At 35.4% G+C, this 22,642-nt stretch overlaps 2 protein-coding genes and 1 long non-coding RNA gene across 4 annotated transcripts; 2 read left to right on the forward strand and 1 right to left on the reverse strand.

Annotated features, from left to right (window-relative positions):
- Positions 1–71: 71 nt before the first annotated feature.
- LOC137011717 (uncharacterized) lies at positions 72–1,111 on the reverse strand. The gene is made up of 3 exons (XR_010893512.1): positions 629–1,111; positions 388–504; positions 72–206 (listed from the first exon to the last, which is right to left on the reverse strand). It is a non-coding gene; the product is annotated as an uncharacterized lncRNA (long non-coding RNA).
- A 147-nt stretch (positions 1,112–1,258) lies between these two features.
- Positions 1,259–6,123, forward strand: wdr82 (WD repeat domain 82). Its single transcript, XM_067373181.1, has 9 exons — positions 1,259–1,652; positions 2,357–2,454; positions 3,044–3,110; positions 3,211–3,310; positions 3,389–3,505; positions 3,593–3,748; positions 3,829–3,898; positions 3,988–4,130; positions 4,401–6,123. The coding sequence occupies exons 1-9, from the start codon at positions 1,492–1,494 to the stop codon at positions 4,428–4,430; spliced, it is 942 nt and encodes a 313-aa protein (XP_067229282.1). The 5' UTR covers positions 1,259–1,491; the 3' UTR covers positions 4,431–6,123.
- Positions 6,124–6,473: 350 nt separating this feature from the next.
- twf2 (twinfilin-2) lies at positions 6,474–21,399 on the forward strand. Of its 2 annotated transcripts, XM_067373179.1 has the most exons (9): positions 6,474–6,906; positions 13,102–13,280; positions 15,027–15,122; positions 15,875–15,979; positions 16,097–16,111; positions 18,071–18,196; positions 18,280–18,430; positions 18,535–18,656; positions 20,767–21,399. In XM_067373179.1, exons 1-9 carry the CDS (start codon positions 6,810–6,812, stop codon positions 20,932–20,934), a joined length of 1,059 nt encoding a protein of 352 aa, XP_067229280.1. In that variant the 5' UTR covers positions 6,474–6,809; the 3' UTR covers positions 20,935–21,399. The 2 variants fall into 2 exon arrangements, with proteins under 2 accessions (XP_067229280.1, XP_067229281.1); XM_067373180.1 differs by lacking the exon at positions 16,097–16,111.
- Positions 21,400–22,642: the final 1,243 nt, after the last annotated feature.

Consider the following 22,642-nt stretch of genomic DNA (forward strand, 5'->3'; position numbering starts at 1 on the left):
AAAATGTTCAAACATACATCCATGCATTAGGTCTTCACTTCTTTGATTGAATCCGTGATTATCGGGCCTTTTGCTGTTTGTTTTTGAGCTTTAATACTCAACAAACCATCTTTCCCTAGAGAAGATGTGACTGACATTGGATCCACATCAGTAGGGAATTGGCACTTCTGACAAACAGTGTCCATAATTGTGCCATCTGATGCCAACTGATTTATAAGGTAGGAAAATGGAAAAGAAAGGAAATTAAACCAATCATAAGAACTTCAGAACAAAATAATAAACATGCCTAGAGATTTCAATCCTGTCTGAAACTAAATTATCTTCATTTTTAAAAGAAAATGCCTCACAGCAAAAACTTATATTGCCATTACAGTTTATTTTGCTTACCTTTTCTGCACAGACTTGTATTGAATTATTGGTGGAGGTTACAATAACTTCTTCTGGTGCAAACTCACTTACATTCACTGTGAATATATAAATATCTCCAACTGTGCAAATTTCCCCCTTTGAAAAACAGATTCAAGGTTAGATATTTATTAAGTTCATATTACTATGTTCATTGTGTTAGAACGAGTTCTCTGCAGAGGTCTACAGACACAAAACTTAAAAGATTTTTAACAAAACGTACCTTTGAATCACCGCTTGCCATTGTAGATTTGTTTGGTTAGAAAGGAAACAAAAGATAATCCAGCTCTTTAGTTCCATTCAAAAGATTTTGCCTGCTTTGTAATCTGTAAGCTTTTGATGCCCATTTTCTCAGTGTAATTGTCTAGATAGAACAATGCAGTGCTTACTTTTATACCACTGGCTGGTTTTGGGTGAGGCTTGTATGTTGTCTATGTGCAGAATGTATCATGTAATAGAGAAAAGAGTAGATTCATCTTGTAGGATGAGGGATGATAATAATATCCTCTGTCTGTTCAGCAATGCATTTATTTAAAACCGTCTGTTGGAGAACACCTTAGAAATTTTTGATCATGATTTAATAAAAACGAGACTCGACCTAGCAACAAATACAAATTAACAACAGAGAGCTGATGTGAAATTCCACATCCACATTACAGCTGTCATATCAACAATAAATAACCAAAAGTTCCCTTGTCGTTTTTCGTGTACGTGATGGACAGTTAATATAAGAGGGTAGAGTAAACAGACCCCTAACTAACTTAGAAATCTTCCCCTCGGCTCGCTTCGACGTTCAACTCAACTCGATAAGGGACTTTTATTCTAAAACGCTCGCAGGTGTGGTGGCCATTTTGTAAACCGCTTTACTACCTCTAGCTTCATCTCGTCTTCCGTAATCCAGTTCATTGACGAATTTTGTCGGCGGGCTTTTTTAACGTGACAGAAATGCACATCTGAAAACTATTTTCATTTAAAAAATAATATCACGACACACTCGCAACCCACAGCACTGATTAACCAGATCCAGATTTACTCGCTGTTTTTATTTTGACGATCCCCAACGCCTGGCCAGGCAGAAAGGCCACAATGAAACTCACAGACAATGTGCTGCGGAGTTTTAGGGTTGCGAAGGTTTTCCGAGAGAATTCGGACAAAATCAACTGCTTTGACTTCAGTTCAAACGGCGAAACTGTAATATCGAGTAGTGATGATGACTCGATTGTCTTATACGACTGCCAGGAGGGAAAGTAAGTCGCAAATGAATGTGGTTTTCCTACAACTGTCTGCTGGTGTTCCGTTTCGTTCATAACTGGGGGTTTTAAACCACTGATCTTGGTTACAGGCGCATTACGAGATATGTGGAAGATTAAAATCGACTACATACGCAATAAGAAATGAGATTTATGGATATTACTGTTCATAGCGAGTGTTGTGGTTTGAATGTGTTTATGTACAGTAGCTATGTCCGATTCGTGAATGAGTCGGATCTTTTTAATGAATCAGTTGAACCGGTTCACTGACTCGCCATTTTTATTATCATGCGTTTTACTCGAATCTAGTTTAGTATTGTTTATTAAAAATGCGAATTATATTTAAATTCTAAGTTAATTTATAATAAAAACCGTTGTTGATAACGCTAGTATGGTTTAATTTAAAATGCCAATCTCGGACGTCAAGGACCATGTAATGACGTAAAGAATCACTGATCCTTTAACCGGATCTTTTCGAAAGAACCGATTCGCTTAAACGAGTCGAAATATAGTCCAAGCAGAGGTCGCATGCTAACCATTAGCATCCACGCCTCTTTCTGAGATAATTGTCCGCCTTGTGAGTGTAAAGTCAAATATATTGTTTTTAAGGTGAAGTGTTCCGTGTTTATACACAGACATTTCATGTAACGTCATCTAAGCAAGCAGATTAACTTATTTATTCTTCTGTCCTTTTATATCAGACCCAAACGGACGCTTTACAGTAAGAAGTATGGTGTGGATCTCATCAGATACACTCATGCCGCCAACACTGTCGTCTACAGCTCTAACAAGATTGATGGTAGGACTTTATAAGCTCAAAGTATGATGTTATTTTTCAGTTTCTATGCCTTTCAGGTTTGTTTCGATGTGGATAAAACGTTATCCAGATGTTTATGCAGAAGAAGGTTGTTCAGTATGCATTCTTTTACATATTATGACAGCAGTTTCCAGCAATGTGATATGCTTTATTTCACCCAAAAGTACATAATTTTTGTCACATTTTATTTGTATATTTGTTTGTATAATTACGTGCAGTTATATGACTTCATATTAGACAGATTAATAGCATATATGTAATTCTAAAAATGAAAATTGTCATTATTCATTCTTTTATGTTTATGTTGGATTAGTGGTTTCCTCCTGATGTTTGTGTGAGGCTGTCTCCCTGTGCCTGCTCTGGGTTGAGGTAGTTGTTTGTACAGTTTTTAGGGTCTGTTATTCTGCCCTGTTAAGGAGCTAACTGTACAGACTACTGCCTTGCCCAGGGTTGAGCCCGTTCATCTGACACCGTATACCTTACATTTTACAAATCCTCTTATAAAATGTTCTTTTTTTAGCTTTACTTTGATATTTGACATTTTCTTCTCACTACCAATGTGGTTCTACAGATACTATACGATACCTGTCCCTACATGACAATAAGTACATTCGCTACTTTCCTGGACATAATAAGAGGTGAGGATCTGTGACATTAAATTATGTCTGTTCTTGGTTTCATACTTCTAATTATTAATAAGCATTTGAGTTATAGCGCTCATTTTTAATGCCCTTTCAGGGTTGTTGCTCTGTCTATGTCTCCTGTTGATGACACATTCATTTCTGGCTCACTTGATAAAACTATTCGTCTGTGGGACCTTCGCTCACCTAACTGTCAGGTAAGCGGTATTTTTATTTTGGGTTGGTGTTTTTCTTGTTAGTCTATCTTTTGATTCTAATCTTGGTTGTGTTCACAGGGCCTCATGCACCTGCAAGGGAAACCCGTGTGTTCATTTGATCCTGAAGGGTTGATTTTTGCTGCGGGAGTGAACTCTGAGATGGTCAAACTTTACGATCTTCGGTCCTTTGATAAGGTAACACTGTCTAAAACGGCATCCAAGAAGCAGTAATGAAATCTGACTATTAAAATGGTATAAATTAATACTTTTCTATCTCCTCAGGGCCCATTCGCCACATTTAAACTACAATATGAGCGAACGTGTGAGTGGACGGGTCTCAAGTTCAGCAATGACGGAAAGCTCATTCTGGTCTCCACCAATGGAGGAACGCTCAGAGTGCTGGATGCTTTCAAAGGAGCCGTTCTCCACTCGTTTGGGGTAAGAAAATAGTTTAGTTTTGAATTGGGATTTGCCAAGTTTAAGTGTCTCATGGAGTGTGTCCCTCTTCCTTACTGCAGGGCTATAACAACAGTAAAGGTGTCATTCTGGAGGCTTCTTTCACACCAGACTCTCAGTTCATCATGATCGGTAAGTCTTCACCAACGCTCCTCAACGGATTGAGAAAGGGCTAAGTTTACAGAGGGTGATGCCTGTCTCCTCAACATATGGGTTTTCAGGATCAGAAGATGGGAAGATCCATGTGTGGAATGCTGAGAGTGGGATGAAAGTAGCACTTCTTGATGGGAAGCACACCGGTCCTGTCACCTGTCTGCAGTTTAACCCCAAATTCATGACCTTTGCCAGTGCCTGCTCTAACATGGTAAGGCTTAACCATCAGGTAGAAACTTATGTGATATATTTATTATAGCCTGGCCCAAATGTAATATGTGCACCTTTTCACATTTTCTGCACTGGTTTTAGGGGAAATTTCCACACAAAAAAAAAAAAAATAGATGTAATATATAATTTTAGAAAAATAGGTGGTGTCATATTCCCCTGCAGGCCTGGTTACATCTGTATAAGTACTACAGTGGTCACTGCATCAGTTCACAATAATCTGATATGTCCATCTGAAATCTCACTTCCACAGGCGTTCTGGTTACCCACGATTGATGACTGATGGGCAGCTGTCAGAAGTGTCGTGTTCTTCCAGCAGGTGGCAGCATTAACCCTTCTCTTGGCACACATGGGTTTGCTCACCCTAGGACTTTTGGACTGTAAATAAGTTGTATTTCTTTGTTCATTTTATATCTGTATCATTAAAACTTTTTTTGTAAAACATTGTAAAGTAATTTGTTAACATTTGTTTTGTTTGAGATTGCATTTGTTAAAGTGCTTGATAAAATTGGCTTGTGCAAAAGGTGATGTAAAACATTTCTGCAGAACTGATCTTAGCTAATCAAACGATAGCAGAACTCGGCATATGTAGATTTAGTATCTTGTGCAGTCTGAAGAAATGTCAGTGAAACATTTTTAAAATAAACATGTCCAAATTACAATACAACTGTCTAAAGATATGGTTTTGAAGTCTTTCCAGCATTTAATGCTCATAGCGTGTTGTTTGTACCTTGTGTGTGTGTGTGTGTGTGTGTGTGTGTGTGTGTGTGTGTGTGTGTGTGTGTGTGTGTGTGTGTGTGTGTGTGTGTGTGTGTGTGTGTGTGTGTGTGTGAAAATTGCTTTTATGCCATTCTTTTTCAGGTTTTTATAATAATACCAGCATTCTTGTGAATTGCTCAGAAAACAGAAAACTGATAACCAATATCCATTGACCACCCTTCTCTCAAGTTTGATTTAATTTTGTTCAAGTTACTTTGCACTTATTGATGAAACAGTTGTTTTTACTCTAGTTTTGGGGGGAATTGGGAGAATTTGAGTTACTTCAATGCTTTAAATGAAGATTGTGCAGTTGCAGCTATATGTTCTCTTTAATCCATTAAATATTTCCAGAGGTTACTTTGCAATCCAAATGGGTATTTTTCATTAGCTTTCTCAGTTTGTCAGAATGACCAACATGGGTTTAGTTTTATTTACAGGCTTCAACTTTTTTTTTTCTTTTAAGAAAGTCACATTAAAACTGTTTAAAATGACTATTGTTTTTATGTATGGAATTTATTTATCTTTGTCCCAAACTATGAAATCCATCATAATATAACTTTTTTAATGTTTTGAAAATATACACAAAAAGTGAAGTAAGGCATTTTTATTTTTGTATGAATAATGTTTGCACCAATAAAGAGTTTTAAAAAAAAGTGTGTACAAAACCATTACAAAAGAACCAGTTGTGTCAGTGAACCCCAAGCTTGAGATGTGTGAAGAAAAGGTAACTATTGTAAAACAATATATTTGTCATTGACAAGCTGTAATCTTGTCAAATTGTCCAAAAAGTGAAATATTTAATTGTGTGTATTTAGGATACATAACATGAATTTATCATTGCAAGACTGATTTGGCTTTAATTTGAAATGTGGTAAAACTTTTTAAACAAATATAAGGGATTGATAAGTGATAAAGATGTCAAATATTGTCATTACCTCAGCCTTTGTATTAGAAACACCCAGTGTTAGGTTTTGTTTGTAATTTAATGCCAAGGTAACATTAAGTATGTTGTAAATGTTTATAATTTTAAAATGAAAATGTCTAGATACAATCATGTGAACCAGTGAACCGTGTAATGTTTTATAATTTTACAATAGGCTACATGCAGTGATACCAGAAAGAGACTAGTTATAAAATGTACGAATTACGTCAGAACATGAGTTTGTTGTTTTGAACAGTAATCTCTCTGAATAAAGAAAATAAAGATCACTTTACAGCATCATGCTGTCTGTTAACACAGAAAATGATTTTGCCTCGTTGAAAAGTTAGAATTAAACTAGATTGTTTTATATATATATATATATAAAATTAGAAACAAAAGAAAAACTTGTCGTTATGGTGGGAAGATGCTGACCAATGAAGTAACAACAAAGTACATCATTCAGTTATGCAATTCCTTACCTGCCCAATAGAGGGTGGTACGAGGTATGAATTGAGTTTAGTTTGGGGGAATGAATTGATCCTAAATACATTACTTTCAAATCCAAATCAAATTATTTAAAAGCCTGCCCCCGGGGCTGTGCTGGGGGATGGTCAGGCTGTTACCCAAGGCCAGACAGTGTGCCTGCTAAATTTGGGGCAAGAGGTATCGGGTTCCTTCTGCAAGCACACACGATCCTGTCCTAGTTACAGGAGCCTTCTCTCACACACTTGCTGCTCTCACATGCCCTCTCACTTGGATAGCACACGCTCTCAAACACCAAACTCTTCCATCATAAACTCTTACTGCTGCTGTATATCGTTTAGTTTCTGATAGGTTAACACACACAAATCTGGCACTACCATTGCTTGAAGATAGTTTATAAAAGAAGATCTTCCAGGTGACCTGACCTGTGCGTCCAGCTTCATCCAACTTCAGAAGGATCCTTGGCGGGTAGGAATTAAGGCACCACACTGACCCGCCATGTTTCTGGTTCTGGTGGTTACAGAGGAGCTGAGGGAGTTCCTGGCCCGGGCACGAAGTGGAACCGGTCGCCTCATCCAGGTGTTGATCAGAGACGGTGAGTGAGCGGGGGGTCTGAGGGGTTCACTCAGTTCATGGGGAATTTAATGAATTAGAAAGGTGAATTAGTATCTTGAGAACAAAACAAATCCAACAGTAATGTTAATGCACAGTTGTTGACCAATAAACCACGTTCATTTTTTAACTAATTTATAACTGCCTGTAGATCAACTCTTTATGAATCTTAACCATGTTAATCTTAACAAGTCCTAGAAAATATTAGCATTCATTGGGATAAAATGTTCCAATAGTATTCCTGGTCTTGGCAGCAACACACTAGCATACCATTGTATCATGATTGTGAATATAATGATTCCAAATGAATGCAATGCACTATGCATTTGGCAGAATTCAAAAATTTTTACATTATACATGTCTAAAAATCATAGTATAACCATGGTACCTTGTCCAAAAAACATGGTTGTTGTAACTTGGTACTTTTTAATACTTTCTGTTAGTACAAGATCAATGTTTCAGTCAGTTAATGGCCTTAATTTTCACTTCCTGTATGTTCAAGAACCCTAGAGGAGAATTAAAATGATCATAAATCAAAATGGTGTAAATATGTAACAATATGAGTCAACTAGCAACAATTAATCTGTTAAAATACAATTAGACCATTGAATTAATTATGGGTTAATTAAAATTATGAATTCATGTAGGCTACTGTCAATGAATACTTTACTGATAAATTCATATAGTATCACATTATCCACTGACTTTTATTTTTTATCTTAATGTTATATTAATCAATAATTTGTTGTGTTGTAATGCTTGTTTGTTGGTGTTTATTTGTTGTTGTTGTTTTACCGCCCAGGCATCAGCTGACATGAGGAAATAGGACCAAAACACATTTCACAATGTATTTTGATTCTGCATTCACATGTTGCTGTTGGTCAGATGACACGCCATTTGACGTCAAAACTGAATGGCTCTTGAAGGCTTAACTGTGCAGAGGTCATGGAACGATAAACTGTTCTTTGTCGCAGTAAAAGCGCATGTGTGAGCGTGGGTTTGCGTACGAGGCCGAGTGTCAGGTACTGTTGAAATGTTAGCTCACTATCAGATGACAAGATCCAGTTGCTGGGAAGAAAAGGGCAAAACACTATCAAATTTGAGTGAAGTCATTCTGTCATTACCTAACATGACTTCTCTTGATGCGTGTAGGCCTACGTACTCTCACAGCTCCAACTTTGGAAACATTTTTATTATTAATTATTAAACAACATACAGGGGATACATGAAATATTTTATTTTTTTCTCTTGCTTAAGACAAAAAAACCCCAAAAAAACAATATACAATAAAAAAATAAAAAATTAAAAAACAATAAACATTTTCAGGAGATACACAGGCATTATAATGAAATCATATTTTTTTTAGCAGTTGTGCAGTTTTTGCAGCTTTCTTGTTGAACGATGTACAAAGCGAGTCATAAAATAGTTTTAAATCTATACAAAAAAGAGTAAAGTTGGGCTTACATTCAGTAACTTTACATTTATGATAAAACAGAATGTGTTCTTCGACAGTTTGTGACTGAAGTAGCGTAACTGTTCAATAGCGCGATTTTTTTTTACAGAAAAAAAGGACAAAAGTGACAGTACAGACATTATAGGCTAATGTTACAAAAGATTTTGTTTAAAATATGCTAATGTTCTATTCTTCAAAATTTTAGTCTGAGACTAAAATTTCTGACTAACCCCTCCTAGAGCTTTAACTACAAACTCGGCTCAGACCTTCAAACTGTTCTGAATTAGTGTGCTATATATTTTCTAACTGATCCGACTTATGGTTTTCCTAAAAAGGACTATTAAAGCTCGGAAAAATCCCATTGACTTTCATTGACGGAATGTTCAAATGAGCCAAGACTTTCAAACTCCAACTGTCAAGACTCAATAAAGCTGCCATTCTATGTGCTATTTCTAATCCATTGAAACTCATTGAAACTCATAAACTCTATCTATCTATCTATCTATCTATCTATCTATCTATCTATCTATCTATCTATCTATCTATCTATCTATCTATCTATCTATCTATCTATCTATCTATCTATCTATCTATCTATCTATCTATCTATCTATCTATCTATCTCATAGCAACCACCCAGAACAGCCTAGCAACCACATAGCAACCACCCAGAACACCATGGCAACCACCTAGCAACCACACAAATCACCCTGGTAACATCCTAGAAACCAGTCTGAGTACCGAGTATAGCAACACCCTAGCAACCACCCATAATAACTTAGCAACCACATAGCAACACCCTAGCAACCACCCAGAATACCTTAGCAACTGCATAGCAACACCCTAACAACCACCCAGAGTACCCTAGCAACCTCATAGCAATACCTTAGCAAACACCCCAGGTACCTTAGCGACCACATAGCAATACCCTAGCAACCACCCAGAATACCTTAGCAACCGCATAGCAACACCCTAACAACCACCCTGAGTACCCTAGCAACCTCATAGCAACACCTTAGCAACCACCCCGAGTACCCTAGTAACCTCATAGCAACACCTTAGCAACCACCCCAAGTACCCTAGCAACTGTATATTAACACCCTAGCAACCACCCCGAATATCTTAGCAACCGCATAGCAACACCTTGATTACCCTGACATCTATCTATCTATCTATCTATCTATCTATCTATCTATCTATCTATCTATCTATCTATCTATCTATCTATCTATCTATCTATCTATCTATCTATCTAAACTACTAAACTAGAACTTTCAAACTGAAAAAAATTGATTCAAACTTTCTGGACCGGCTTTTTCAAGCCAACTTAAAGTTTGTCTTGACAAACTTTTTTCATCTAGTTTTTACTGTTTTTTTTTTTTTTTTTTTTCAAATAAATGCAGCATTGGTAAGCAGAAGAGATTTCTTTCAAAAACATTAAAAATCGTAGGCCTACTGACCCTGAACTTTTGAGTGCCGTAGCAGTGCAAATTAATTTGTGATTGTACATTTCAGTTTACATTAGCTTACTCTTACCTATACAATAACCTTGTGTAACATTTAGCATAAAACTACGCAATTATGTTGGACAGTTTTGTCCAGGATACATAATGGTTGCTAATAGGCTACATAACATTTCTTGTCAGCCTGCGTGGCCATATTGGACAACTCCAGCTGTTCTGACACCTGTAATGGCTGCCTAGTCACAAGTGGATGATACAATTTAGGCTGGTTGTTGCTATATGTCTCGGCTACTGTCTGTTTGATGCCTGGGCCGTAGGAAGACGTCTGGGTCTGAATAGATCGGGCTGTTTTGGGTTCACAGGCTGCCTTTGAGTCTCACAGAGATGATATTTCAGGAAACATAAAACAGGTCAACACAGTTTTGGATCTTTCTGGTTACCGAGTCACATGTGTATCCTAACTCTTATTGGTGGGTAGAGCAGACCACATGGTCAGGTGCTAGTTGGTATTCCTGGTAATAGAAAAACATTGAAGCCATAGCTTTGTGGGCACTCTGGCGACATGCGGTTTATAAACTTAGTTATTTACCCAGGTTGTGTATATGTGTGATATTCTTTTAAATGAATGTATTTGTATGACAGAACTCAGGGAGGTAGACGTTTATCTTTTCATAATGGCACATATATGTGTGCAAACAGCTTTCTGTATGTGTGTTGTTAAGGGGTGAGTAAAAGGCTGATGGAAAGTATGTGTCTGTGCTGATAGCTGGAATGTGTGCAACCTCAGAATAGCAGCTGCTGCAAAAGACCATCAGGAAATCCCCCTCCAAGGTCATTTGGACTAGTGACATGTATGTGGGTGGGTGATGTTTGTATTAGATGTGGTTAGATGTTTTTGACTGTGTGCTCATTAAAGGTTTATTTCAGTTAGGTGCATTCAAATCATTCAGTCACTCTGCACAACCTTTAGATGTTTTAATCCACCGGCCTTGACTGTGATTGCACTCGTCTAAACTGTTATAGCAGGAATGTTGTTTCATTCAGTATACAGCAGTCCAGCCAACAGCTTTGTCAATACTGAAATACACTTTGAATCACTTCTCCTCTACATAAAGTAATAGACTTTTAGGACCATTTAAATTTTTCAATAATAATAATACTCACAACATTTATCGTAACCATAAAGCTATAATGCAAAAAAATCTCTTTTTCATCATTATTAATTGTTATTAATTAGTAATTCATCACAATAAAACTTAATTGCCATACTTTTCAAGTAAACAAAATCAAAAGACAAAAATCTAAAATGTATATATATTGTATGTAAATGTATAAATGTATGTATAAATTTTAGATTTTTTTTTTTTTTTAATATATATTTTTGTCTTTTGATTTTGGAGTGAACTGTCATCTGTTACATAACATTCACCCAAGAAAATTCAAAAACCTATTCAAAAAACAAAAATGAAATAAAAATATACTTAAAAATGTTTAAAATTTAAATATACTCAATGGGTTTTTAAACAAAAACAGCATCATCTGTTAGATTAGCACTTTTACACACAAAGAAAAGCTGAGAACAGCAGGAAGGGAAGTGAACAGATGTACTGGTAAGTAGATTATTGATGTGATAAGAGATGCGTACTGAGAACCATAGTGGTTAATCTGAGTATTGATGCCTGAAAGCAGAGGGTGGGGCTCTGGAGGACGTGCACCAGCACAGTGCACTATTCTCAAGGAATGATGAAGAGGTTGGGAAGAAAGATGACCCATTAGAAAAGATGAAGCCTTCCAGTGCTTCAGTACAGAGGGTGTTCTCGTCGTATGTTTCAGTGTGATGTGATCAGTGTGAAGTTTGTAAACTGAGACAATAGACCAAAGGACATGAAGAACCAGTAGGATCAGGTGTGACATCTGTAACATTAAATGTGCTTACATCAGTGCTATTACCTTCCTGTTTTTCTTGTGGGTGTGCGTTTTTGTGTTGCTTAACTGGCTGATGGGTGAATACGGTCAAGAAAAAAAGAGGAAATTATTGAAAGATCTAATTATTTACTATATGAAAATGGTTACCAATGGATTCTTACTGGATTATTGTTTGAAAACCTGTCTTACAAGTGTTACAGAGAATTTAAAAAGCCTCATAAATATGAACACTACATTTTATATGGGCAGTAACTGTTTCTTAGAACTGTTGTGATGAGCATTTTATGATGCCGTAAAAATAAGGCCCTTAAAATCACATCTGATGATATCACTTTCAGTGGAACTCTAATCTTTGTGTAACTTTGCTGTGTCTTTAATTGTTTTATGATAATTATATTTTAATTATATTTGCATATGTTACAACTAAAATTTTATTCATCATAGCCACTGTGAATAGTGTGCACTTTTGGAGTACACGCATTATTCTTGCAAATAAGAGCAAGAACATACTAAATTCATTCAAAGTTGCAGTAAACTGCAGTGTACTCCCCAAGGAGACATGACGATGAAAAAAAAAAAAGAGATCAGAGAAAAAAGTATAATTAATTAAATTATTAAATAACGCTTACAAAATCTTACATTCCCTCAAGAAACTCTGCATTTGCTCACAAAACTTTCAGGTTCTCTCAAAAAGTATTGCATTCCCTTGAGAAACTTTGCTTTGTTCGCTCACAAAGCACTGAAAAATATATATTATATTATATTATATTATATTATATTATATTATATTATATTATATTATATTATATTATATTATATTATATTATATTATATTATATTATATTATCTGAAATACAAATATCAGCAGTATCTAGTGACCATATTCCAATGACCAGTTTTATCGAAAACAAATAAATATGGTTCAGTTCATTAAAGATGATATGATTATCAGTTCATTGCTGACAAGAATATATTGTGCTATCAGACATCTCCCAGTACTGGATTGTTTGATACACTATATATAAGCTATGACTGAAATTAAATTGATGTGTATTATTGTGTATGTGTCTCTAGGTGAACTAAGCAGCATGTGCTATTTTGGGTGTAAGATACAAAGTGTGTCATACTCTTTTTATAGCAGGATGTAGATAATGGATAATATTTCACTGATTTGTTATCAGCAGTAGGCCATTACCCAAGGCTAGCCTTGTAAACACATTTAGATTGATCTGTTTGATGCAATATAAATTACGCAACAGGTTTTTTTCTGGATAGTTGTGTGCAATGATGGTTGCATCAGGTTTGTAATGATAGAGCTTTTTTATGTGTGTTTCAGAGCAGCTGGTGCTGGGGGCATATAGAGAACCGCGTCAAAGCTGGGAAAAAGACTATGACCACTTCCTGCTCCCCCTGCTGGACCCTCTCGAGCCCTGCTACATTTTATACCGGTTGGATTCTAAGAACGCTCAAGGCTATGAGTGGCTCTTCATCTCTTGGTCACCTGACCAGTCTCCTGTAGGTTTTAACATCCGGACATGATGTAAAACTTGTGATCTGATTAGCAGGAATAGCTTATGCAGTTGTTCATATAGAAACATACATTCAAAAATAATAAAGGTTCTATTTATAGAATAAAAAACTGATTTATAGTTGGTGAACCTAAGAACGAGAACTCATGGATAACCATTATTATTTTTAAATAGAACAATCGAAACATGGTTCTTTGGACCTTAGCTTTTAAGCACCCTTCTAGTAACCAATTAGAACATCCTCACTCTTAAGAAAAAAATGGGCATAAATAAAGGACCCTACGGTTCTTGGGCCTCATTAATAAAATATTGTGTAGAAATCATCCATTTGACCAACCAACCATACATCTGATCTAAGATCATTTCTCAAATGTGTGCATGTGTGATTCAGAGAAAATGAATCACCATGAAAAACCATGCGTAGATTATACCAGATATGAAAACTATTTCTGCATAATAGGCCATTTTATAGCCTATAGATTGGCCGACATAATTTAAAAGTGTGGAACAGTTTGCATACTAAATAACTGAACTATAATGCTGTGTAATTAATTATGCTAACAGGGTTTTATTATTATTCCATTATTAGATTTCCAAATACTTGCAGTACTCCACTCTGCCACAAGGAAAAAGTGCGTTTGCCTGCTTAGAACCTGACGTGGCGCTAAGCACTTTTCCACGTCAAAGACCTATTTTATAAATCAGCATGGATTTTAGCATACGCACACTCTAAGATCAAATCTGTGCATATGCACTTTTTATGAATGAGGCCCCAGGATTCAAATTTAAAGAACCTTTTATGCCAAAAAATGTCTTAAATGACTGCATAATACTTTTTAATGTTTATTTTTATTTTTTTTTATCATGATAAATTATGTTTGTTAATAAATCCATAATATAGCTGCAAGCAGCGATGACGGGCCCACGCCCCGTTGCCATTGCCACCACGGAGGCTTAACCCTTTAAAACCGGATGTGTCGTCGGCAACACATCCACCCAAGCTGTATTTATGTTACCGTAACTCTTGAACCGTTTGCGCTATCGTAATAATTCAAATTGCTATAGACAGTAGACAACATGGGTTTTTCGGCAACATATGGTAATTTCGTGCCTTTCATCAGCAAATGGCAGCCGCTTTCGGGGAGAGCGGGTGGAAGGAGGATTTGAAGGGAGAGATATGGAGCGCGGCAGTTTAGGGAGTTTTGGATCGCATAAATAATAGAAGAAACAAACGAAAACATGGCGAAGGAGTACACAGTCGATTGGGATGATTTTTGGGAGGAGGCTAAGTGAGACTCGCATTTCGTATTTGGTGTGTGCATCTGTATAATTTGTCCGTGTGGTAAATGTTTGCATGCATGTATGTGTGCATATGTAGTATATGTATGCGTGTATGAAAATGTTTTCTCCTGAATGAAAACTGTGCAACCAAGTGTCACAAAAAGACTTGTATATATGTAATATAGTTGAATTTTCAAGTTTGAAGGGTTAGATTCTTTCGATCATCATTTTTCTCTTTTTTTCTAAATAAAAATTAGAACATTTATTCTTGTTTTTTTGATTTTCATCTATTTAAATTCTATTTACAAACTCACCATATATATTAATGGATAACAACTGTAATTTATTGAAAGCCAGTTATTTTCTGAAAACAAAAAATGACACCTTGCACTTGAAGATAGCAAATATTGTTTATTTATTTCATAAAGAGAGCATTTGTCTATTTCTACAGGTCCGACACAAGATGCTGTATGCTGCCACTCGTGCCACAGTTAAAAAAGAGTTTGGTGGTGGACACGTCAAAGATGATATGTTCGGCACAGTTGAGGTACTAGTATACACAGGAATATCAAGAACAAGGAATATTTTAGGGTAGTAAAATGGATAAATGGTTTTCTACTCTCCAGATTTACAAAGGGAGCTGTATCTATCATTTTCAATATTTTTTATTCATTTGTATTATTACTATTATATTCACTTCCACCAATTTTATATATGGACTACTGTTAATTTGTTTATACAATTTTGCCTCTGTGAAGTCCTTATAGTTATAATGAGGGATCTGCTGATAAATGGACTCAGTCCACCTGCCATCTGTCTTCAGCTGTCAATCAAATACCCTGAAGCTGTATTATTTACAGTTGAAAAAGTTTGCAGAGTCGACCACCTTGTTCCTTAATTTAGAAACTGGACACTTGTGGCAGTGTTCTTGGAAATGATTACCAGTAATGGTCAACACAGAGAAGACTAAATATATACTCTAGATTCATACAATATTGAACAAACAACAACAAAGTTTTATGGGAGGAAGTTGTAAATATAGCTAAGAATTTATTAATAATTTTTACATATTGAAAGGACCATTTCAGGTCATCTATGAATTATTCTATTATTATTAATTTAATTAAGTGTATATAATTTTTGATCTATTAATAATAAACCACACTGGTGAAAATAAATATCAGAGAAATTAAAAAAAGGAATTCTATGACTTCTGACAAATTGAAATAATTGCTAAAATAATATAATAAATACACATAAAATTTGAGTCAATTTTTTTGTATTTTTCCCCATCACCAGGAGGACGTTTGTCTTCAGGGCTACCTGCGACATGTGACTTCGTGTTCTGCACCAGCACCCTTGACTGCGGCCGAGCAGGAGCTACAGCGAATCAAAATCACAGAGGTGAAAAACGACTAGAGAGTGCAGACATCTATCTAAAATCATAATTATAGTATACATCCATGAATAACTTCAGCTCTTTGTTTTAATATATTCTGTGTTCAATCTTTATGGTTGCAGGGCAGAGTTAAACAGGTGAGCACTGCCAGTATTGTGTAAAACACAATACTGTGTGTATGTGTGCTAACTGTATGCTGATTACAACAGTGTTCTTTTAAATTTATTTGAAGGACAAACCTCAAATCCTTAAAATAATTATTATATTACCAACACAACGACTTTGGAATCTGTTTGATTGCAACATACATGTGCAATAAGAATATAATCTTCTTTTTTACGAACATTAAAGGGATAGTTCAGCCAAAAATGAAAATTCTGTCATCATTTACTCACCCTCATGTTGTTCCAAACCTGTAAGACTTTAGTTTATCTTAGGAACACAAATGAAGATATTTTTCATGAAATCCGAGTGATTTCTGTCCCTCTATTGACAGCTATGCAACTGACACTTTGACGCTTCAAAAAGTTCATAAAGAGATTGTAAAATTATTGAATGAATTGAGTGGTTTAGACTAGTCCAAATTTTCTAAAGCAACATGATCACTTTATATATTGAACAGTTTAAATTTAGGCTTTTATTCACATACAAAAATTGATCAGCCAATATAAACAGAAGCTTAACCGAACCTGCTTGATGCGCGAGAACAAACCTCTTGCGGAAGAGAATGAACCTCACTGGTTCTTGTGGAAACTCAAACGTGAGAATGAACCTTATTGGTTCTTGCACATCAAGCGAACATGCTTGAACTGTTTACCACAAATGATGTGTGCGTTGATGAATGCTTATGTGAATGAAAGCCTAAAAGTGATCGTTTCTCTTCAGAAAATTTGGACTACTCAATTCATATGGATTAGTTTTATTTAGTCTCTTTATGAACTTTTTGAAGCATCAAAGTGGTAATTGCTTAGCTGTCAATGGAGGGACAGAAGTCGCTCAGAATTGTTCCGAAGATGAATGAAAGTCTTACTGGTTTGGAACGACATGAGGGTGAGTAAATGATGACAGAATTTTCATTTTTGGGTGAATTAACCTTTTAAGATTTTTTTTTTTTTTTTTTTTTTTGGCATTGTCACACTAACTTCATGACAATAAACACACTCTAAAAAATGCTGGGTTAAAAACAACCCAAGTTGGGTTGAAAATGGACAAACCCAGCAATTGGGTGTTTTTAACCCAGCGGTAGGGTTAAATCTTTGCCCAACCTGCTGGGTAGTTTTATTTAACTCAACTATTGTTTAAAAATTACTGTATTGCTTAATTAAAATTAACCCAAAGTATGTTGGAAATGAACATTTATTAATGTTCAATGAATAATTATTAAACAATAAACATTTATTAAATTGCTTATTAAACTAATTAAACTATTATATTTATATTAATAAAATATTAAAGCTTATTAATAAACATTCACCTTTTGTCTATTATTGTTGCCTCTAATTGCACCTGTTTTTTAATTTCCCAACTATTTTGGGTTTATTTTAAGCTAGCCATATAGCAATTTTTAAATAATAGTTGATTTAAATAAAACTACCCAGCAGGTTGGGCAAACATTTAACCCAACCGCTGGGTTTATCCATTTTCAACCCAACTTGGGTTGTTTTTAACCCAGCATTTTTTAGAGTGTACATATGAAATGTAAGGCATCTGGATATTTTACTTTAGTTTTTATTGTAATTTTTATGATTTTCTCTAGTTTCTACACTAAAACATTTTAAATCAGGATAAAATAAAGATAATTGAAAATAACATGTTCTTGATAGGTTTTGTGTGATCCTCTCATATGGACATTGTCATCTACACTCATCCAGCATGTTAAAGCTTTGCTTTTCTTTATACTCTTATCCACCATCTCTCACCCTCATAAACAAATTTATCCAAACAACAGAACTGGCATATAATAAGTCTTCCATGACAAGAGTCCAGGTTAGCTCATTGGAATTGTTTGGGAAAATGTTTTTAATAGATTGTCAGGAACTGTTTATGTCATAATTTACAGTGCTGGAATACAAAATTGGTTGTGTCTTTGTTTGTAGGTGAAAACTGAGATCAGTGTGGACCCCAAACATCAGACTCTGCAGGGTCTTGCCTTCCCGTTACAGGTCGAGGCCAAACGTGCTCTACAGCAGCTCGCAGAGAGACGCATTAACTACATTCAACTAGTACGACACAAGATATTTACAATATGTTCTTACCAGATACTTTCTTTCCAAACTTACTAGAAATTTTTTGTTTCTATATATAGAAGTTAGATACAGAGAAGGAAACAATTGAACTCGTGCACACCAGCCCGACAGACATCCGTGATCTACCCTGCCGGATCCCCCTGGATACACCCAGATACCACTTCTTCCTCTACAAACATTCACATGAGGGAGACTACCTCGAATCTGTGGGTTAGTCACTCCGTCCTCCGTTCCTTATACGTATCTCATCTATATCAATCTGTATAACACTTATGCAAATCTATTCACATGTATTCCTCTATCACTCTCCATAGTGTTCATATACTCCATGCCAGGATACAGCTGCAGCATTAAGGAAAGAATGCTGTATTCCAGCTGTAAGAGTCGACTTCTGGAAGAAGTAGAGAGGGACTTCCACCTAGAAGTGGCTAAAAAGGTAAAAACACACTCTGTCACACTTCTGACATGTTCATTTTGATTTTTCTCCCAACTTGAGATATTAAAGCCCAGAACTTTGTTCAAAGTCAACATAAAATTAAAAGTACACTATGCAACTTTTGGGCCTTTAGCAGTTAAAAAACAAAACTGCATGCATTTTGCGGAAGAACATTGTTTTGGTTGTGCTTTGGCTGCATGACTGCAGATGAATATGGTTATCTTATTCCTCATAAAACATTCACTACTAGGCTTAAGAGATATAACAAGTCAAGCTGACTAGCTGAATAGACATGGTACTTCATTGAAAATAAATTCCAGCAAAGCGCTACAAAAACCATAATGAAATGACCCTTCACAATGGAGGGCCACTGTCCTGGAGAATTTAGCTCCAACCCCATTTAAACACACCTAAACCAGCTAATCAACGTTTTTAAGCATACAGGAAACTTCCAGGCAGGTGTGTTGTGATAAGTTGGAGCTAAACTCTGCAGGACAGTGGCCCTCCAGGACAGAGTTTGGACACCCCTGCAATAAATAATGCTTTACTATACAGCAAAATCCCCAGAGTTAAATCAACTCTGCTCAGAGTACATATGGTCCCTCTCTAAATAGTGTTAAAATAACACTGAAGCAGAGTTAAATTTAATGAGATAATTAAGCATCTAATTAAGTAATGACTGTGCATTAGTGATGAACACCTGCTGTTAACAAGCAGAATCACTAAAGAAATAAGAAAAAACACAAGAACTACAAGTGACTTAAGTCACAGCCTTATTAACTGCTTAATTATCTCATTACTTTAACTCTGCTTCAGTGTTATTTTAACACTACTTAGAGAGGGACCATATGTACTCTGAGCAGAGTTGATTTAACTCTGGGGATTTTGCTGTGATATTGCAATTTATCTGTTCAATAAAAAACCTTACCTCGCTTTTACAACTCTTCTAATCCCTCAGTTCTCACCATCTTCAAAAAGCCAAGCCAATGTTGATTCTGGTTTTATTACGAGCTCTGCTCTTTTAGCCAGCAGACCCCCCCCCCTCTGTTCAGTGTTTTTTAAAAACAGGTAATTCCCTGTCAGTTCAAAATTTAGATGCTCAGTGTCAACCTTTCTCACTCTTTGTGAAACTAACTTATGCCACCTCCCACACCAAACACACGTCAAAGTAGCCGAAGCAACTAGACACGCACTGGCGAACGACACATGAACGCAATTTCCTGTGAAAACCATCCTGACAGGTCTAAAATATAATTATAATAGGCTTACCATACTGAATCAGAGTAAGAAAAAAACATGTTTTGTAAGAGGGATTGATGATGTATTGACCCATTTAAATTCAGTTCATTTTGAACAAAAAAGTTACATATTGTACCTTTAAACTTGATTATTTACTTGCTGAATATTCCTAGTCATGCTGTACACAATTTATCAATGCACATTATTCCTAAGTAAAAAAATATATATATTTTTATATTTTATATGTATCTGTTCCTTTTAGAAATATTAGGGCTTTTCATACTGCACTTAACCCCGGGTTATCATCATTCTAAAACCCACTTTTTCTAATTTTAGAAGCAGGTTAGCACTGCTTTTGATGTCTTAACCCCACATTGCAAACTTGTACAGTGTGAAGTGATGAAGGGGGGTGAGGGGGTCCATTCAGTACAAACTCGATAGCATAATCAGCAATATATGAGGATACAAATTTGTAAACAGATTGAGTTTACCTTTTTGTAAACAGACTGTGTGCTGCATTTGTCCAATCAATGACATTGATTCCACAAATATGCAAATAAGAATGTTAACCCAGGGTTTAGGGATGTGCAGTCTGAAACAGCAGTGTATGAATACCCAGTATTAATTGTTAAGCCTGGGTAAATTATGAGCAGTGTAAAATAAAACAAGATAACACTCTCTTTTTTTACCCAGGCTTTAGAATGACCCAGGATTAACTATTTCAAAGTGTGAAAAGCCCTAATATGGACAAAAATGCATTGTGAATGTCTTTTCAAGTTGACTTTAATGAATAGGAAACAATTTATATACAGTTATACTACGTTTAATTTTTTTCTGTTTTTTGTGTGTGTGTTTGTAAATGTGTCTTTAGTTGGAGATAGATAGTGGAGAGGAGCTGACAGAGGAATATCTGTATGATGAGGTCCATCCTAAGCAGCATGCCCACAAGCAAGCGTTCGCCAAACCTCGTGGTCCTGCAGGGAAGAGGGGAAACAAACGTCTAATAAAAGGAGGGGGAGAAAACGGTGGCAATCGCTAGGAAGGACAGAGAGTGAGAGCGAGAGAGAAATGAACTTCAGTAGTACCCTAAATGTTCCACGGTTCCATTTTTCCACCTGTTTGCAGGCTAATTTGTTCATCCTGCAGGTAGAGTGAAAGAGAAAAAATGGAATTCTGTGCTCAGTTGTTGTTAATTTTGATTTTTTTGTTTTTAAAACTTTCTTTGGCTTGTATTTAATCAATGTTATCAGATGCTTATTCATTTGGTGTGTTAATGTGCATATATTTAAGAGAAACACTCAGGAATTAATTTTATCTCTGTAAATTTTTCTGAGCATATTTTTGTTACATAATCTCGTACATGCATACACATTCAACTCAACAAAATTTTAAGCATTTTAAAAGTGTTTATTGTAAAGATCATAGATCGCTCTTATTTTAAGTGTTTTTTAAAAGTCTAGAAAATAAGTTTTGTCCAAGAAGCTTTTTTTTTTTTTTTTTTAAACTGAAGAAACTGTCACAAGTCCAAGAACCTACAGCCATGACATGGAAAAGGGCACATTCAAATATACTGTACATGTATATATAAGAGCCAAATGTGACATGCAGACAGAATGTTATACTTGGCTATGTGAGAGACAATCAGTTGGTTAAGTAACAAATATGTATGCAGGTTTAGATGTGATTCAGATTCATTTTAATATGATGATAACCTTTTATGTGTTTTATAGTTGCAGTTGGGTGTCTCCATTTTTCTTACAATACACAAACATGTCTCATAACTTCATTATTGACTTATATGGCCTCACAGTATTTACTGTGAAATATATAATTTTGTGTATAAGCTTCTGTTAGTAATCAGAACAGTTCCAAATGAAACATTTTTGTGTCAAACATTAAAAATTTTCCTGCATTGAAAATATAAATGTCTAATTGAATGAATAGTTCAACAACTAGCAATTGAGCTGTTTAAAGTCATCATGGTTAGCAAAAGGTAAAGTTGTATCTAAACAAAAACATGTTTAATTAGTTTAGTGAATTTTATTTATGGTTGCCCTGGACTTTGTTGACATGGATCGTTTATATTTATCTTTTTTTTGTTGTTGTTGTCAGTGATTAGAGTGAAAGGTCATACACAAGATAAAATATGTAATGAAAATACATTTTAACTATCAGTAAATGAAAATCTAAGCCCTCTCTTGCATTGTTTATGAATATACTGGTGCATAAATAAAAACAACTTTCACTGAATGGTGGTAATTATTATTTGGTAAATCAAGATCTTTTGATAAATTAAGTAAAATTACAAGAGCAAATTGGGCATCCATGCAAAAATACTGCAATTCACAATGCGATACACCTGAGAGCCTTTAGATGGCAGTAAAAACAAGCGTTTAGAATGAACTCTCCGTCAGAAACGCATATCAAGTGCCAACTAACTAAAATATATCAGTTTTGGGGAAGTTCCACATACACAAAGAAATGGTCAGGATCCAAGTCAAATTTCATTCACTTTCTCCAGGAGATCAAGGACTACATCACTTGTTTGGAGAACATTGTCAATAAAAAAGCAAAATAGACTTGTAATATTTTAAATGACTATAGTTTTTGATTAATGAATGGATGTTCTGTACACTCTGACATTTTTCTGTACATTTCTGTTTACTTTGATTTGTTAATAAATTAAAAAAACAAATACTATAATATATCAATCGCTAAGATGCATATATATGCACAAAATATCACAA

This window comes from Chanodichthys erythropterus, chromosome 21, assembly GCF_024489055.1.
Source record: "Chanodichthys erythropterus isolate Z2021 chromosome 21, ASM2448905v1, whole genome shotgun sequence".
Taxonomy (NCBI): Eukaryota; Metazoa; Chordata; class Actinopteri; order Cypriniformes; family Xenocyprididae; genus Chanodichthys; species Chanodichthys erythropterus.